Raw genomic sequence first — 19,079 nt, forward strand, 5'->3', positions numbered from 1 at the left:
GACGCTACTGCTTGCATTCAAGAAGACTAGCCTTGTATTGACGTATCTCGATACCTATGCTACCTTAACTAGGCCCAATATGTCATTGCAGTTGGCCTTCATGAAGCTATACTTTTTGGCACTGAAGCTGGCTTAGGCTAGCCTGTGCCGTGGCCTGTGTCGGTACATTAACTGCATTTTATACAGGCCCAAAACCACTGGCTCAGCCAGCAGGTCAGATGATTTCGCATTGACCAATCAGCTGTAAGAGTGCACATTTTAAATGTAGCAGTGAATTTGCAACATCATGAGACGTCCATTGAAATGTCATTGCCTTAGCCAACCTGGTACGTGATCTCACTTTGACCAATCAGGTGTGAATGCCTGCATTTCAAATCTAGCAGTGGATTCATAGCATAATTTTATCTCACTAGCCAAGCATATAGACTCTTACACTTTTCTATCCACACATGCTCCCACTAGCCAACCGTATAGACTCACGGGTGCGAACGTTCACTCTGATCTGTGACCATGCAAAGCTGAAACAATTAATTCGCTAGCAGATAGCTGATGCGAATTTGCAAACCAAACATGGGGTAACATGACAACAAAAGGTTGCCACCCCTACTGAGGGTAGCAAAGGCCACAGCAAGAAATGACACAAAAGGGCTAACTGCACATCGACAGCTTTGTTCTACGATCATTGTCACGCAGTGAATGGGCCATAGATTTTTGTCTTTAACACTGTTTACAACAGCCATTAGTTGCAACACTGCTTCTTATCACCGCACGACATGACCAGATGTATTTTTCTCAGCCCCTGACAATGTGAGAGGTTTTTGCGTGCAGCAGTACTCACCCCGTACGAGCACTTCCATAACAGCAGAAGACCCTCCCGTGGAGTGGATGTTGAAGGGGGAACATAAGTAGCGCCCTTGGTGCTCATACGAAACACGTTGAAAGAAGAGCGAGCCGTTGCTTAGGTTGACAACACCATTGAGGGCATTGGCCTCAAAGGGCCGGTTGTCCTTGAACCAGGTGACAAATTGAATTGGTGGATTGGCTTGGATGTAGCAGCGCACTACTCCGGATAAGTTCAGAGGCATGTACTGGAAGGCTGGCGTGAAGTTCACCCTAGCTGGGTCTGCGCACAAAACGGTGGGCAGAGGATGTAAGAAGCAAGGTGAAGTACTCATAGCAGTCGCATAACAGTAAGCAGTAAGCAAGTGGTTCTCTTTCATCCATGCTTGGCTGGCATAAGCTGCGGCTTTCATTGCACTAAACGGAAGTAAGAAAGACAGTAATTGCTGTCGGCAAAGCAGCAATAAAGAAAAGCGCATCAAAAACATGGCATAGTTGCTTCGACCCACCACTTCCCCTCAATGAATGCTTCAAGGTAACCTTTGTCCAACGGTAAAATAAATTAGGGTTTCATAATAAGAAGAGAACAGCACCAAATGCATCATGAAAGCACATTACAGTGAAAATTCGGTTTGAATGTTTTCAGCCCTGCACTCACACTCGATGTTGAGGTAGGCAGTCGCAGACTCGGGTTGGCCAATGCCATTTGAGATTTCACAGGTGTAGAAGCCAGAGTCGTCCGCTGCGGTGGGATTTATGAACAGTGTACCATCCTGGCGTACAAGCGTGCGTGTTTGCAGCCAGGTCAACTTGGAAATCTCCACACCATTGTAGAACCAGCGATGAGTGATATTGGAGGGCAATGCACGTGCTTCACATACAAACTCAGCGAAGTTGCCCTCCAGCTTGGTCAGGTTCTGTGGAGGGGTCGTAATCACTGCAGGGCCTGTCATGCAAACAACACATTATTTAACATTAATTGCTTTTTTTTAAAGGAGCTCAGAGTAAATATTTCAGTTATAACTATGGAAACGATTTTCAAGGATTAAAGCTCCGACCTATAAGTGCCTGAAACAGGCATTTAAATCTTAAAAGTCTAGGGTCCAGATTCAGGATAGAGCTGATAAGCACAACTTTGCATGAAGCGGCCCTCACTCACTTTAAAATGGACGCTAACCGACAAGCCTGCCAACATGCTTTAGCCATATGCAAAATTATTCTTTGCTAAACTAACACTGTCAATATAATAAATGTTTAGAACATTTGTCTAAAAATAAACTGGAACATTATCCCTCGAGGTCATTTTGAAAGCAAGAAGAACACACCAGCCACGATGACCTTGGCGAGCGCCGAGTCGCTGCCTTCTGAGTTGCGAGCCATGCAGGTATAGTCGCCCACATCCGTCTGGCGCAGGTTGGAGATGCGCAGCTCTGTTGGGTGGATCTGGATGTTGGTGCTCTCTTCCAGGGGAAGGTTATCCTGCATTCAATGAAGGGTGCGCATTCGTTCTCTGCTTCAGCTAATCAGCAGCTGGTCTGGGACATCTTTCAACACATAACAGTATGGCCCAACACACAGTAGGCATTGCAAATCCCACAAGGTGACAGGTATCTGCCACCTTCCATGGCCTTGTGAGATTCGGTAGAACCGATGCATAATGACCCTGAAACTATGAGTTATCAATTAGTCTGTCGCCACGCTGCCAACTTCTAGCTTTTCAATTGCATCTAATTTACAATTGCTCTAGGTTAGCTCGATTAATAGAGCAACCACCACAGAAAGGCGTCAGTCCCGGGTTAAATCACCAGACCTGCTCGAATTTTTCGGCCGCTAAGAAGCTTTCTTGCAGAGAAACCCGAACAGATTTCCCTGTGGCTTTGTACTACAAAGCGGGTTGTCGTCAATTTCCTTTTTTTAATTCAGTGGGTAACAAATAAGCTTAACAGAAGTCCGAGGATTGTACACCAAGCAGTGGTAAAGAAACATCAATGCCTAGAATGATGTCATTGTGGATTAGAGAACAAACATAAAAAAGTATGCTGGACCATTTAAAAGCTGCAAGATGTCTTAGGCAGGAAATGCAGCCATAAAATCAATGGCCTGTGGTTATACAAGCAATATAATAATGGGGCCAAGAACAGGAAAAGCATCTGATGACAGGTAAGAAGCAGGCGGCATAAACGGATTGAAAGCTCAGAATGAGTTCCATTGATTCACCACAAGAGCAGCCGAAAAGCACTTTTATCCATTAGACCTGACAAATGATGATGTGATGATGACAATGATGATGAGTCAACCATTGTCATATTTAGCTCAATGCCGTAGCAGAGTGGCTTTAGTGGGATTAAGGGGGAGGACTGGTCTTTGGGACTGAAAAGTGACGAAAAATTCATTTTTTTTAATTCACATATTTTGTTTGTGCAACTGCTTTTCTATCTCTCTACAAACTTTCCCACACCAGAAACTGGTAATTTTTCTTTTTGTAATGTCATTCTAACTGTCTAGATTTTTGGTGCTACCAACATGCAGGACCTGCAAAAAAATGGAGAGCCAACTTTGAGGCTTCTTTATCATTTGCCAGCACCTGTGTTTGAAGCTCTGCTACCAATTTATGAGTGCCTTTATGAGCATTGAAAAACATGCACACTGTGGTTGTTGTTTTTTGAAGAAACTGTGTGTTAACAGTTTTTTAGATTTCTCTCGAAAAAGTAAAGTTACGACTGTTCAATTTTGAGGCCTCAATATCTCTGCAGCTAGGGCAGGTACTACAATAAATCTGTTTGCAATGGAAACCTGTACATGTATAGAATGCAAGTATGAGAGCATAATTTAAAGCATAAGACTTTTTAATTAATTATTCATCAAAACTATAACATAATGCTAACTGCTTTTGAAAATGGAAAGTTCATTTTGCTGTAAAATAAATAAGAAAGGAAAAAAAACTATTGCATACTTTTAATTATTAGTCATTAGTTTATGTTGCCACATTTTGAATACCACTTTTAGTCAAGCACTCTTTTTTTCTACGTGGCCTTAAACAATAGGTGGTGAACTTTGGTTATCTCAGGAACAAGCTAAGTCACAGGAAAACTAATTAAATATTTGAAATAAGCTTAGAAAAAATCTGCATAAACCTACGCAGTTTGATCAAGATCAGAGCAGAAATAAATAAAATAAATGTCTAAGATGAGTCTACCCTTTTAAAGTAAAGAAAATCTGCTCTTGCATTACTACGAAGTACGGTAGTGCCCATGAGACAATTCATCATCATCAGCAGCCTGACTACGCCAAAGGACTCTGCCATGTTGACCAATCAACCCGATCCTGTGCTTGTTGCTTACATGTCTTACGAGCAAGCTTCCTTATCGTAAACTTAAACCATAAACTTAAATTGGACAATTGGAAAGCTTTGAAGTTCAACCTATTATTTAAGAGCTCAGTTCAAACACGTTCTACACTGTCTTTGTGTGAAAAGAAATAAAGTTATTTTGATAAAGAGTGCCTCGAGGCTCGTTTCACTAATGTTTGATTTTGCATTCATGCAAAAAAAAGGGGGGGGGGGATGTCATTATAATACTTAAGACAAAGGCATAAATAAAAAAAAATCCCAAAGAAATATGCACATTTTGCCATGGTGGCCATTTTGTTTTTAAATACAGGTTGTATTTTTAATTATTAAAAAATAATCATGATTTAATCAAGTGCATTATCATACATTCACACCTCAAGTAATTACACTCAAACTATGTATTGCATTTTCTTGAAAACTAATCGAATGGCAATTCCACCTTTAACGAAGCTTCACACAGCTGACACATGCACTTCACACAGACGGACAAGTACAGTGTTGGTCAAAACTTCTCCGGCTGCAACGCCCGACCGAGGAACAGCAGCTCACTGTTATTGGGGCACTGTTATTGCAATCACGTGTTGGCACGCTGGCGCGGAGTGTGTGCATGAAGTGGTCCGTGCATCCCTCTCTCTTTCTTGCTCTCCTTCATAAGAAACTGAGGAATAAACATGCTGCGTCGTGTACCCTCACATTCGCTCCTCGAATTTTATACTACTGTGCAGAGCTGCTTATTCCACTGAGATGACCCAGCTAGCCCCAACTCAATGCGTTTCTCACACTTCTCAATACTTTCGAGCTACAACCATGTTCGTCTGCAGCAGACTGCAAATTGGCCTTCGCATAGGGCTGAGAGAGTTGTCGTAGTGCCAATAGAAAGTTAAAGGCATGATGCCGAAAACTACAGCAATGTATACAATGTCTAGCAAAATGTGGCCTAAAGCATAATGCATTAGTTTTCCGGAACACTAACACCTCACTACATGTTTCACAGTAGCGAAAAATTCGAAGAGCGAACAATGAGGGTACATGACGCACCATGTTTATTCCTCGCTTTCTTATCACAGAGAGTGAGAGAGAGGAGTGATGCACACACCCCGCCATGCACACGCTTGGCACCAGCATGTGCCACGGCATGATTGCAATGGCAGCGCCCCGATAGCAGCAACCTGCCGCTCGTCCGCCAAGTGTTGTGGCCTAGGAACTTTTGACCACCCTGCACAACACAATGAGCAGGCGTTTAAAAAAGTTGAAACGCTATGCTTAACTGTCAAGCAAAGGAAATATGACGTTTGCAAAATAAATCTCAAGGGGGACACTTGCCAAATAAAGGGTTGTTCCCCCCTAGCTTTAAAACAAGACGATAGTTATAGCACGAGAACGAAACAACGACACAGAGACAAGAAGGACACGAAAGACACGAGCGCTGTCTTTCGTGTCCTTCTTGTCTCTGTGTCGTCGTTTTCTTCTCGCGCTATAACTATTGTCATGCCATACCAACTAGCCCAATCTGCCACACTTTTAAAACAAGGGAAGTCAGGAACCCCCTCCTCCGCCCTCATCCACCGTTTTCGCATTTACGACCATGACTTCAGGAGATCGAATTGTGCATGTATATGTACGATAATATAATATTTTTGAGCTTAACAAAAGGTGGACAAGCGAACTGACCTTGTACCATATAATGGTGGGAGGTGGGGTGCCCTCAGCCTCGCAGGGAAGCACCACCGATTCGCCCACCTTCACGTAGATGATCTGTTCCGGCTTGGACTTGAAGTGTGGTGGGGCTGCACATGACACAGCTCATATGGTCAATACGTAAGTGTAAAATCACGTCTTAAGTAGTAAAAGCTTAACTGAGCTTACAGTTCCTTCCACTCAGTTAGAAACAGGAAAGGCTGATTCATTGCAAAGGAATAACAGTGTGAAAAGATAAAAACGTAACGGCATTGTTCACATGTGCTGTACACAGCGCATGTGTTCATGTCATGTTAGTCCAGTATGAATCAACACTAGCCCGCCAACAAGTTCTAACCAGAAGGGCGGCACATTCTTCTACAATGTACAATTTTCGTAACTATAAAGCTTACTTTCCTGTGATACAGCTTGTCTAGGTAATAATGTCATGGTAATTACTGTCAACAGCATGTAGGAGTGCAGTTTACTAACTTGATGACATGCAAATGTTGTGGTATCCCCCCCCCCCCCCCGAAAAATCTCCAGCACTTGCAGCTATAGCTTCGTCTTCATTGATACCATGAAAGATGCCACAATGAGTCGCAGGAATGGCAGGTGCACAAGAGAATTGTGAAAATGTTTCATTGCCTTCAAGAATACAGATTAGAGAATAGAACTAGAGACCACATGTCGCAGTGTGTGAGCTAGCCCTCAGCTGCACCATGTTCTTGGATTACAGACTACATTCGAATTTCATACAACAAAATCACACCTGCCACGAAAATCCTTTATTATATCAGAAAATTTATTATAAACATATCTTCAGAGCACTGCATTTATGACAGAGATATTCTTCATTTACTTCATAATTCGGTATATCTTGGTTTGTTATAGCAAGGTTTGAATGTAATAAAAGGGATACAATGAATGCTAAATTATTCTTTGAAAAATCTATTGCCCTTAATTTTACCAACACTGGTTTATTTTTATAAAAGAAAATGAAGGTCAAAGTTTCATTTTTAAATTCACCATGATGTCATGAATGTCAAAAAGCTTCTTTCTCGTTTTTTTCATATTGGCTTTGCAAGATTTCCCGAAACTTGGTACAGTGAGGTTGCTGCCCCCTCAAATGACAACGTACTTCACTATTGCCAGTTAAGAAGAATGCAAGCCCTGGCTCAGTATTAAAGCTTAGGTTAGAGTACTTTGTAACTAACAATAACAAAGTGCACATGCTGCCCATTTGAAACACATCAGGCCGTAAAAGCGTTGCTCTCATATTGCCTTTAGCATAGCTTAAGATGATCCTCAATCGTTGTGATTGGGTTGAGACAGCCACACAAAAGAGGGGGAAAAAAGAGCACGCACCAAGTACGTCGAGGTAGATCCAAGTCCCATTGCGAATGGTTTCCCGGTTGAGGAAGAAGACCTTGCACTCATACCAGCCCTTGTCTGACTCACGCACATTTGTTAGGTTCAGGGATGACTGGCCCGAAAGAGAAATGCGTTCTTTATAGTCATCGGCCGCATGTGGTGGGTATCCATCGTACCTGCATGCCACACCGAAACAAAATTTTCCCGATTAGGACAGAAGCTGACATAGCATTTGTGAATAAAAGTGAACGTGTTTAATAGTAGAAAAAAAAAGCGGACTTAATGGACTGTACAAGAGCGAACTTGATAACTAAGTGAGCTGAATGATATGTTTAAAGGGACACTAAAGTCTAATAACATTTTACGTCAGAGTGAAAACTCAATGTATGACAACTGAAACGACAATATTATGATGAACAGCAGTGCTCTACTTACCGAGAAATTAAGGAAAATGCACAATAATACATGCACTGCAGTAGAACATCCTAAAAATGATACCGACGACGTCAGACGAACCGCCTACAATTAATCACACGTAATCGATCTAGCTGTACTAAATAAAGAACCTTCCGTGCATTAAAAGATGCAATAAAATGCCACTTGTTCGTTTCTGTTTGATTCATGAAAAAAATAACCGCCGGACGTTACTGTGGGGAATGACGTGAGTGGTTCAAAAATTTAATTTTCGCGTCGTTAAACTGGACATATCGTGCCATATAGCAGGGTGCAGTTGAACCAAAACACGTTTGCCATCTCGAAGCAAATGGAAAGAAAGTGACCAATAGCTGCTGCTGTGGCTCCTGCTGCTTTCGTTCTGTCTGCTAGTGTTGGCGAACGTGCAGTAAAGCTGGGCAACGTTGTGCACGTCAACAGTGACGTGAGATGGTCCACTTCTTGAGGCGGGTAATTTTAAGTGCGCTAACCCAATGTGGGCCACTAAAACACAATTTTCTTTCAAAATAAGCCCTTCCTTGGCACAAAAGCAACACTACGAGGGTTCCGGACTGCTATTTCAACAATCAACATCGACATAATAGTTGCCTTTAGAGTCCCTTTAAGGAGCTCAGAATTTATAGTTGATAGTTAGCAATGTTTCATGTTAAGCACATTTTTTAACTTTGTTCTGCAATACACACAATCATTTAACACCATAAGACTCAACTTAGGACAGATATATTAGCTGGGAGGGGGACAGCAGATTTGCAGAGGATTTACAGCAGTTTCTGAGCGATGCATAACTTGAATCTTTAATTTAATATTAGCTTAAAATACCACATGCCTCATTATTATTTTCTTTCAAAAAAGATGCACAGCTATGGAGTCACTATCAAGCCATGTGCGGAGTCACTATCAAGCTGAGAAGAAGTCCCCAACAGAAATAAAATTATTTGTCGGGGTTCAATGTCCTGGAATCACACCATGATTATGAGAGACATTGTAATGGAGGGCTACAGAAATTTCAACCACTTGAGATTCTTTAACCTTCACCCTAATCTAAATACACAGGCCTCAAGCATTTTTAATGGAGTCAAAAATGTGTCCTCCACAGCCGAGATTGAAACCAACCACCTTTGGGTCAGTAGTTGAGATTGACCATTAGACCATTGTGGCGAGTCAACCGAAATAAAGCATAGCAAGACATACATGAAGCACAAAACACATAGGCTCCCCTTCCTGTCACACATCTAAAATGTCAATATTTATTTTTCTCTCGAAAATCTCAAGAAAAGTGGCACCTTTTAGTAGCAAGAGCAGTGAGAAAACATGCAGGTCAGCATCCTTAAATAGAAGTGCTCAAAATTTTGTGCTGAAATTCTCGGTAGATGTATCTGTGGAATACTGTACACATTTATGCATCTAGCCTCACACAACCCAACTATCCAAATGTATACCCAGTCCATCTTTCTCATCGCTTACTTCCACCCACTTCTTTGTTTTTGTGGTTTCAACATAAACTAAAGTAGAGATCCTGCCATTAACATGACATTATCATCATCACCATTATCGTTTTGCTGCTATCATCATACACAAACATGTGAAACAGACACAACTGCTCAGATTCTACAAATATTTAGGCCCAACAAGGTAACCACAAACCTTAAACAGAATGTCAAACAATGCATAATTTCTAGCTAGCCACCTGTAAGATATTTCAAAAAGCATTGATACCCATCGTATGTACATAGAATATACTTAATTCTTGAGTGTTACCAGCACAAATGTGTGCATTTGCTCTAGAGCCCCACTATGGTCTCGCCACCTCAATATAATGAACCCTGATATAACAAAATATCGGTTATAACGAAGTAAATTAAAAATAGATACAGTGCTAGAAATAAACCTTTATAACAAATTTTCAAATGTAACAAACACTTACTTTGTGTAATATGCAACTTTGTTATAATGAGGTTTGAATATCTATAGACAAGGCATGCTACATATATTTACAGGGACGCGACATACATTGCCTATGGACAGGACACATGTAGGAGAGCAGCAAAAAGTACGCCATGATGTACATGAAGTAGCACATGGTGAACGTTGGAGAGAGAACATGATCTTTATTGCGCTACGCGGTGCAAGCGCTGTAAGCGGGAGCGCACTGAGCACTCCGCTCGGGATTCGTGGCGCTGTAAGTGATAGTGGGGGCGTGCCCACAACAATATTCACTTTTTATTTATTTTAACATACTGCAGGCTTTTTACAGCCCATGCAGGAGTGGGTACAAGAAAATACATACTAAACATAGAAAGAAAATACATACATGAAGTAACAAGAAAAAGATACATTGTCAACAGCTCATAAACCAAATTGGACACACTGTATCAAGTTCATAAATGATTGAATTTTATAAACAAAGGGGGCACATACCAGATGTAAATCGGTATCTTGTGGTCCTTTTTGTGCCACTGGACAAGATAGGGTACAGGCATGCCATCTGGGTACTCGAAGGGGCAGTGCAAGATCACATCCTGCCCCAGAAGAGCCGTCATGTGCTCCGGCTCCTGTGATGGTAGCCCAGATGCATCTGCAACCATAAAGAGGCATGGCACGGGAACTTACATGATAGGTCACGGACAGATGTCTTCCATGAAATTTACGCTGGCCCACTTATCATAGCAAAATAATCGGCCTCTCAGAAATACAAAGCTGTTGGAAGCCTGCCCTTAAAGCTCATCCTCACAAAAGGCTACTTAAGCTCTTCTACATTGCATTATTGCAGCAGACTTACTTCTCCGGCGATAGATGTGCTGCATTTTAATCAATGTGAATTTGAACAATCTAGACTCGTGCCTCTTCTTTTCCCTCCTCTCTCTTTTCCTCTTCTCACATGGATGGCAATGAACTGGCTAAGTTCTCCCTCCCTCTCTCTATTTAAAAAAACAGTAACATACTCCTTACTGACGCCATAGCTGCACTGAGATGCTGCCATTTTCTTAGACTCACGTGCTTTCTTTTTACATCATGTTCCATTTTTTAATCACTAATTATCACTGGCTTTTCAGTATTATAGTAAACTCCTGTGACAACCACACTTCCCGGAATACGAAGCGTCCCTAAATTCTTTTCAATTTTATCTAGAATCAGCACAAATTATGACTGTGGCACTCAGGTGTCGGATTGCAGCCTTCTTTCCACAGCATCGACAGTATTATATAGAGGAAAGTGTGCTGTGTTGAAACAGAGCATGCGCAGGCTCTCACTACACCTTCATGGCAACTTCCATAATGTAGATTCAGCAAGCCTTAAAACAAGGCAAAATCAAAAGAAAAAAGCAAGAATCACTTCCTTGCTTTTTTTCTGTTTTTTTTTATTCCTACAACATAAAAATGTACTCTTTTCCAAAGAACACAGCCTCCAATATTCATGGCAATCTTGCACATATGACTAATATCAAACTGAAGAACATTCATGACTGAATTTTTGAATGAAAAAGTGCAATATTATACGCCCCCATATTCGAAAAGTGTCTCTCAATTACTTTCTAAAGCTAATAATTTAACTTTTCAACAAGCCTTATTGGAGAAAGCACATGCAAATGTTTTTTTTGTTTTTTATAACAATGGTGGCAACAAATTCAGAAAAGGTGAAAACTTCTTTTTTCATTTTTTTAAGGGCAGGGGAGACGCCTATCCTGAAGAAAATTTAAAGGAACACTAAACAGCAAAATTATTTTTCTCGTATTAGTAGACTACTCTTTCATGATACCAAAAAACACCAAGCCTGCTGTGATAAGATGCCTAGTAAGCAAGAAAATGCGCAAAAAGAAAATGTGGGTTTAAAGTCTTCGCACCATTCACTGTGACGTCACATATTTTGATTGACGACGCCTACTAGGGTATATGTAGTTCCCAGTTATTAAAAATGAGGTACATTATTTTTTAATGGAGTCATAGACTCAACATGGCATGTTTGAGGAAATTTTGTTGAAACAATAGCTTTAAAATACGGCAAATACAGTTTGAAACCATGACTCCACATGCAGAGATCTTGATGTGAAATTTAAAAATAAAACTTTCAACTTGGTGTTCTGCTCTATCAAGAAACACATGATGATGAAATTGAGGACATTATAGTTATAAGAGTACAACTTGGCAATCTAAACTGATTCATTGTTTCTCTTTAGTGTCACTTCAATAGAGTTATTCAGTATTTTCTGCAAAATCTACATCTTCAAGCAGATTTTTATTATTTAACTATTTTATTATTTTTTTTATTATAACTAAAAATATGCAGTTTTTAAGCATATTTCGTATGGTAAGCTTGATAACTTCGCTTTGTGAAACTCAATAGCAAAGTATGCGGCATGACTGCCAGAGAGCTGGTCTAGCCGATGACACTTATTTGATCGTTTTCACCGAACATCGAATGAAAAATAAATGGATACAAATAGAAGTGAAATATTTTTGCTTCGTTGACTTTATGATTCTTAAGAATTATAACTTGGTTGACAAAACTATAAGAGAATGAATAGCACCATCGGCTAGACCAGATTTCTGACAGTATCGCTGCATACTCTATTTATGTATTTGATGAATAGAAGTAGCCACAAATTGCCATAAGAATAATGCTATAAACATTGTTGAAATACCATGTCTCTTGCTCTAATGCAGCTATTGAAAATCCACTCGGAGATTTAAAATCAGCAAAAAAATCTGAATAGGTGTACTAAATTTCATTCTGCTCACCCAGCTGTTTAAAAAATATTTTTGAAGACCCACATCTCCCTTTGCTCGAAAACTAAAGAAAGGGTTAATCCAGTACCAAATCAAGCTCTGTTACTCTTGGCCAGAGAATGAAGGGGCTGAAAGAGTATATCATAATAAAAACAAAAATCTTTTTGGGATGAGCACCATAAATCTACAAAGGACAGCAGCAGTCTAGTAAAACAGCACGGCACCAATGGGAAGTGGAAAAGGAAGAATACTTCTGCGTATGCAGTGCCCAATCTGTTTTTGCTCCAGTACTGAAAATAAACACAAGCCATGATGATGTGATGTCCAAACATTAGCTATAGCTGGCCTATGGCCTGAATTTCGCCCCTACAGCCTGCTGTACAAGGCATACACACAAATGATTGTCCACACGTGGCTTGCATGCCCACCCACACATGCTCTCAAGAAGGGCAGAGGGGTAAGCTCTATTATTAGTATACACTGGCACGAAGGAGCAGGCAGGGATCAGCAAGAGCTGCCCTGTCCCCTAACTCGGAACAAACAACCCAAGGCAGAATTTGGCAGCTGAACCCACATTATTAATTTCTTTGTGACAGAATGGACCAATCTCAACTCTGCCTGACATGTGATGTCATCCAATCACATCCCACAGACCTTTCTCTTCTCTAGCTTGTTTAGCTTCAACAGGTTAAGCATCAACAGGAAGAACACCAATCTATATGTGAAAAAAAGAAAAACAATGCTAGAAGACGCTTGTCGACAAGCACGGGTTGGGCTGTCTCACCCATAAAACTTTTTGGAAGGTTTTTTCATACATTAATTCGTGCTTGCTAGCTTGTGTTCTGGCCCTTTTCAGCAGCATGTCGTGGTGTTGAGAGCTCTCTTTGTAACGCCCAAAAAAGAGCAGACCAGTACGATACACAAATACCCCAGAGCTGCAAGTCTTTCCTGCGTGCCTCCGAGCCAGAAGACCAAAACCAGCGCATAGTGGAGGCTGTGCTGTCCCAAAGGGTCCTCGCCAACCTCCTCTAAGCCATCAGCATGTGGCTTACAAGGTATGCCACAAAAATGTATAATTAAGCTAAGGTACAAAAGAGCAAAAGGTCGCAGTAGACAACTAGATCCTCGATAGTGTAGATGAATATGTATATCTAGGCCAAGTACTATTTGTCTAGGTATATTGCTCTGGGTATATCAAGGTCAAGTAGTGGTGCACATAGAGTACACATTATCAACCCACGAATGGAGTAGCAACTTGAACAATAACAAAAATCACAGCATATCCACGAAGTAAACGACAATGAGCGGGCGAAGCTCTGGAAGTACATTGGTAAACCATGAATCCTCCGTAAATCTTGCCCATTTGATCATCATGTAAAGACGGCAAGCACGTGCTGCTGCCGTTTTTCGAGCCCTACACTCCACCGTCTTGTTTTCGTCGCTCATACTCGAAGCACACAGACTGCCAGCAAAAGAGGAAGCACGCCAAGAATGAGCGCAAGAGCGAACACGGTCTCCTATCACACAAGCACATGCATCAGAGTGGATATAGGATGGATAGATGGATGTATCTAGCTGTGCCCTTTGTATCGGGCGGGGGCTCACGCCACCAAGCCATAATGGATGGATGGATGGATGGATGTGGCTGTACCCTTTAGATCGGGCAGCGGCTGACGCCACCTAGCCGTAATACTTAGTGAACTAACCATTACATTTATCTTTTTTTTTTCCTTTAAATAATGAAGTTGAGGATTCGTACTTCACAGTGAAGGGTTTAATTTTCACTCGTGCCTTGACTTTAGCCACCAATCAGATAACCTCCTTCTAGTTAAGTCTACCCGCTTAAAGTCTATTTTGCCCTCGCTGTCCCTAAATCCCAGTGCTTTGAAAAACTCTGCGCCATCATCCTGAACTATAGGGTGAAGCCCTTTACAGAACATTATCAAGTGTTCGGCAGTTTCTTCTTCCTCTCCACACGCACTGCATAATGTGTCTACCCCTTCGTATTTGGCCCGATATGTCTTGGTTCGCAGTACTCCCGTCCTGGCCTCAAACAGTAGAGAACTACCCCGAGTATTATCATAGATCCTTTCCTTGGCAATCTCCTGCTTAAAAGTTCGATAGATCTCTAGTGCAGACTTCTTAATCATGCCCATTCTCCACATGTCAGTCTCCGTTTCCTTCGAGCGAGTGTAGCAAGTGTAGCAATGTGTAGCGAGTGAGCAATGTGTAGCGAGTGTAGCGAGTGTAGCAAGTGAGCGAATGAGCGAGTGTAGCAGCACCATCTAGAGAGCGCTCTGAGCACTAGCGGTGGCTACTAAAACTTGGGACTTGCCTACGTCTTAAGGAGCTTCGCTTCTAAAAATACTTGAGAACAGAAAGGGAATAAAATTAGAGAAAGAGAGGAAGGTCAACCAGATTTGCAGCATATGGTTGGCTATCTTACATTAAGGGGAGAGAGAGTGGAAAAGAAGGATGGAAAGGGAAGCGTCGAGAAAAATACATGCGCAAAAAAATGATGTACTGTAGAGCGGGTTTGCTATAGTCTATTCAGTAGGCCACTGCCATGCAAAAAGTTCAGTAAGGCCTCGATTTATTTTTGGTGCGATGAGAAGTTGAGAAGTTAAGAACTACACATTGTACAATGAAAGCAAAAATGTTAAGATAAAGCTAAGATATCAGAAGACAGAAGTATGGATCAAAGAACAAACAGAGGTGGCATATACGTATCCTAATTTCATCACATCATGAGAAGGGCAAATAACCGATGGTCAGTTAGAGCAATGGAATGGACATCAAGAAATGGGATGTACAGCCAAGGATGACACCAGGTTAAGTGCAATAAGATAACTAATTAATTTGCAGATATTAAATTAATATAATCAACTCGCACAGGACAGGGTTGTTTGGAGATGACTGGGAAAAACTACTGCCCAGCAGTGGACATAAGGAGATAGGCTTATGACGACGATGATGATGATGATGATGATGCAAAAAAAAATTTACTGCACGATTTGAGGCGACAATAAAGATCTGGAAATGTCGACTAAATGAAGTTTGACACTGCCGAGTCATATTTTGCTACTTTCACGCGGCATCTTGATTTGCCATTTGCGGCTTATGTTGTTGCAGAACGTAATTATATGGTAACAAATCTGAAGCTAAAATTAGCACTAATGTGATTGCATTCATTTTATTCCACCTTTGTCTTCTGATACAGCCTTTCAATCATCCTAATTTCATACTCTTATATTTCATTAGCACAATATGAAAGTAAGAAAAAGGAGCCCTCATCAAATTCACATTACGCCAAAGAACAGTATGAGCAATGTTGGGGCTCATGATTGCACAGTATGCTTGCTTAATGATGAAATTACTTGACGAAAGACAATTTTTCGTTTAAACAGCAGAAACTTTGAAAGTGTATCATAAGCTTAAATAAGCTCAATTTGTTATCTCTTCACTAAACAGTGCTGCTTTTCTGATCAACGGCATGTTTAAAACTTTTTTTATTGTGGAAAGGGCAAAACTTTAGCACGCTATCGATTGAATTGAATCTTTATTTCAGGCATGTATAAATAAAAGCATGGCTGTGGAGAAGGGAAAAAAAGCCGCTCAGTTGCGGCTTGACGATGCTCCCTTCCCTCACACACATCAGTAGAGCTGTATTACACGGTGCAGAAGTAGCACAGACATAAAAAAAAATATTAGGCACAAAGATAAGTACAATGATAATCTTTCTAAATCCAATTTTGTGCTTTTATGCATCGTACAATGTAACCCCTTGGCGACCATAAAACCTCAAGGACAATTGAATACTACGATGGCACATTAGCAAGTTCCTGTGTGTGTGTGTGTGTGTGTGTGTGTGTGTGTGTGTGTGTGTGTGGGTGGGTGGGTGGGTGGGTGGGTGGGTGGGTGTGTGCGTGCGCGCGCGTGTGTGTGCGTGTGTGTGTGTGTGTGTGTGCGCGTGTGTGATTTTTTCATTGAATTGAAGAAGACAAGCAACTTCAAATATGGGAGATGCTAAAGCTCTCTTAAGAACATGCAACAAAACTTGTGAGTTCATCCTAGCAAAGTTGAGAAGTGCACTACTGAGGACAGGGCTGGACAATATTTCGTGATCTACATTTATCAACTCTTAAAGCTACAGCTCACGTGACAGAACTACCAATTGGTGCAGTGAACCAAGTAAGCTTGGAACCACTAAAGGTAACTCGTAAAAAAACCTTGTCTCCTTGAAGTGCTTTTCTGAAATACTGAAGATGAGACATGGCCATTAACCTGAACTTGGTCACGAGTGCACCACAGTGTACATCCCTTGAAGAGCATTGGACTGACATGAACAAAATTATAGTAAATGGCTATGCATGTTTCGTTCACATACAGGAGTATGCCTGCTTCATTTACATTACTACAGACAATTTTAATGATCACCAAGTGAACTAAACAGCCACCTCTTTGACTGACATTACCATAAATAAGCAAATAAATAAATGCCTTAGTATAAAGGGTGAGTACAACATATCTGATCGGAGGTCTGCCCAACATGGTCTGCTCCCCTTATGCATGTGTAATGAGAGGTTCGTACGAAGGCCACCGGGAAACGGGAACACTCCGGTGTTTCTTTTCTTTTTTTTTACTTTCTGAACGTGAGGACTGGCGCACGGGAAACGTAGTCCACGTACGACGCGCACGGACGGCATTATTCGTAGATCGATCGATACACGCAGTCAAAATATAATCTCCCGACAGACGCGGAATCCGACGTGCATCTGCCCGTACGCAAATCGTCGCTATACGACGGGGCGGGTCGGGCTGAATGCGACATATTTACGGAGGTCCGAACCGAAGTTCGATACACGGCATGGACGGGAGCCTGCACGAGGCGTTCTTTTTCCGCGCACTAGCGCTTAGGAGGGTCGAGAACAATAGGAGCTCCACACAAGTACATCTACGCGGGCGTCAAATGTCGGGCGCGGACAGCGTCGGGCGAGGAGGGCTTCCCGCGATCACCGAAAAAATTCTGAGGCAGCGCGATATCAGCGCGCGCACGAAAGGCGCGACCGCGATCCGACGCCCGCGCGCTCTTCTCCAGCAGCACTGCATCGGCTGCGACATCGGACGCGCCTTTGCCGCAACTCAACGTTAAACCACACCTTGCCCCCGCTGTCGGGATCATCGTATCTAAATCGAGGCGCTAACTTTGTCAGTCGAAGTACAACGAAACTTAGAATACAAGACACATATCGTACACGCAACACCAATGTCGCGAAAAGTGGCGCCCGCCCTTTCCCTCTTTCGGATGGCACCGACGCTCGATGGGCAAACATACGCGACCGCGCGTACCCGACCACAGGCCGCGCTTTCGATCCTGTTCCTGCGGCGATGCGATGCTCTCGTTCAGGGTGACCCGCGGAACAGAGCAGCACGCCTCGCAACATGTAGAAATAGATTTCATTCTTCTCTGATCTCCCCTTCTCGCTGTCTGTAGTCTCTTAGCGCGTGAAAACCACTCGTCGCGCTGCAAGAGAACCGAACGATCACGCGGGCACACCGCTCCCGATCGTGTATAGCGGTGAAGCGCGCTTGACGCTGCTGCAATCTCCGCGATAGCCACACAAGAGTTCGCGCAGGGCAAAGCCGCGTAGTGGGCGCGACGCGGCGAAGAGCAGAAGTGAACGTCCCTTGCGTAGGCAGCGACGATCTAGCGGTCAGCGCCGTTTTGATAGCCGAACTTGTAGGACCAGCAACGTCCAGTGGAGAAACAGGTTCGAAAGGAGACGAGCGCGCGTCCCCGCCCCCGTGGAGAAAGCACACCGAAACCACATGCCCGCGGTTATTCAGCCCCGAGTGACTCCCGACGACGCCTGCCTCTGTCCCTCTCGGAGCTCAACGGAGATGCTTCCGGGCGCGACGGACACACGAGGACCAGGAGCGCGGTTCTGGTCTCGAGGTGTGTGCCCAGCGCCGCGGGTAGGCTTAGCGCGCTGACCGGCCATCAAGATGTGACAGGAGAGAGCGAGCGCCGCGGCCTTACCTGACTGGGGGCTCCGTAGGCAGAGGAGAAGAGCCACTAGTAGGCATGGTTGCTTCACAATCATCTCATCGGGATTATTGGACCGTAGACGAACGTTCTTCGTGCGTATTCCAGTGGTAAACAAATCGCGCTACGCGCAGCCTTTTTTCGGAGACAACACCAGTCGCATTTTCAACATTTTGCCGGGAGACTCTCGACGGAGTCCACAAACCGCAACGCTTCCTCGACAGCCAATCGCGGCACGCTTAACGGGAGAAACTACGAGTGGCCGTGCGGACCAATAGGAGTGCGCCTACCATCGTGGCTGCCCGCGCGACTGCGTTAGCGCTAGCGGAGCACCAGTGAAAAACACAGGTTTCGGTTGCCTTTTCAGTGGCTCGTTTGTTATTTCACACGTTGTGCGAGCTTAGCCGTGCTCTTGCACTGGCTAGATTAAAGTGCAGCACTTCTGATGGTGCCGGCGTACCTTCGAGCGATCAATAAAAAGTAGTCACTGACGGGCACTCGTGGCGTGTCCGCTGCATCTCGCTCTGTTTGCTTTCGCTTTTCCCGATGTTCGCGTGTCCGAGTCTGAGCTTGCGTGAACCCGACCATTTGCTATAACCATAATTGCTCTTCTTGC

At 42.9% G+C, this 19,079-nt stretch overlaps 1 protein-coding gene across 5 annotated transcripts in view; it reads right to left on the reverse strand.

Moving 5' to 3' along the window:
• Positions 1-18,696, reverse strand: part of tutl (immunoglobulin superfamily member turtle) — a 58,320-nt gene extending 39,624 nt beyond the window's left edge. For 2 of the 5 annotated variants that reach the window (XM_075892393.1, XM_075892392.1), the window contains exons 1-7: positions 18,458-18,696; positions 10,112-10,268; positions 7,235-7,416; positions 5,861-5,976; positions 2,166-2,319; positions 1,499-1,786; positions 839-1,123 (exon numbers count right to left, since the gene is read on the reverse strand). In XM_075892393.1, the coding sequence (XP_075748508.1) occupies positions 839-1,123; positions 1,499-1,786; positions 2,166-2,319; positions 5,861-5,976; positions 7,235-7,416; positions 10,112-10,268; positions 18,458-18,521 (1,246 nt within the window). In that variant the 5' untranslated portion in view covers positions 18,522-18,696. The remainder of the gene's footprint in view (positions 1-838; positions 1,124-1,498; positions 1,787-2,165; positions 2,320-5,860; positions 5,977-7,234; positions 7,417-10,111; positions 10,269-18,457) is intronic. The other 3 variants (XM_075892394.1, XM_037422631.2, XM_075892395.1) reach the window with 3 other exon arrangements.
• Between the last annotated feature and the right edge of the window lie 383 nt (positions 18,697-19,079).

The sequence above is a fragment of the Rhipicephalus microplus genome, chromosome 4 (genome assembly GCF_043290135.1).
Source record: "Rhipicephalus microplus isolate Deutch F79 chromosome 4, USDA_Rmic, whole genome shotgun sequence".
In the NCBI taxonomy this organism is placed as follows: domain Eukaryota; kingdom Metazoa; phylum Arthropoda; class Arachnida; order Ixodida; family Ixodidae; genus Rhipicephalus; species Rhipicephalus microplus.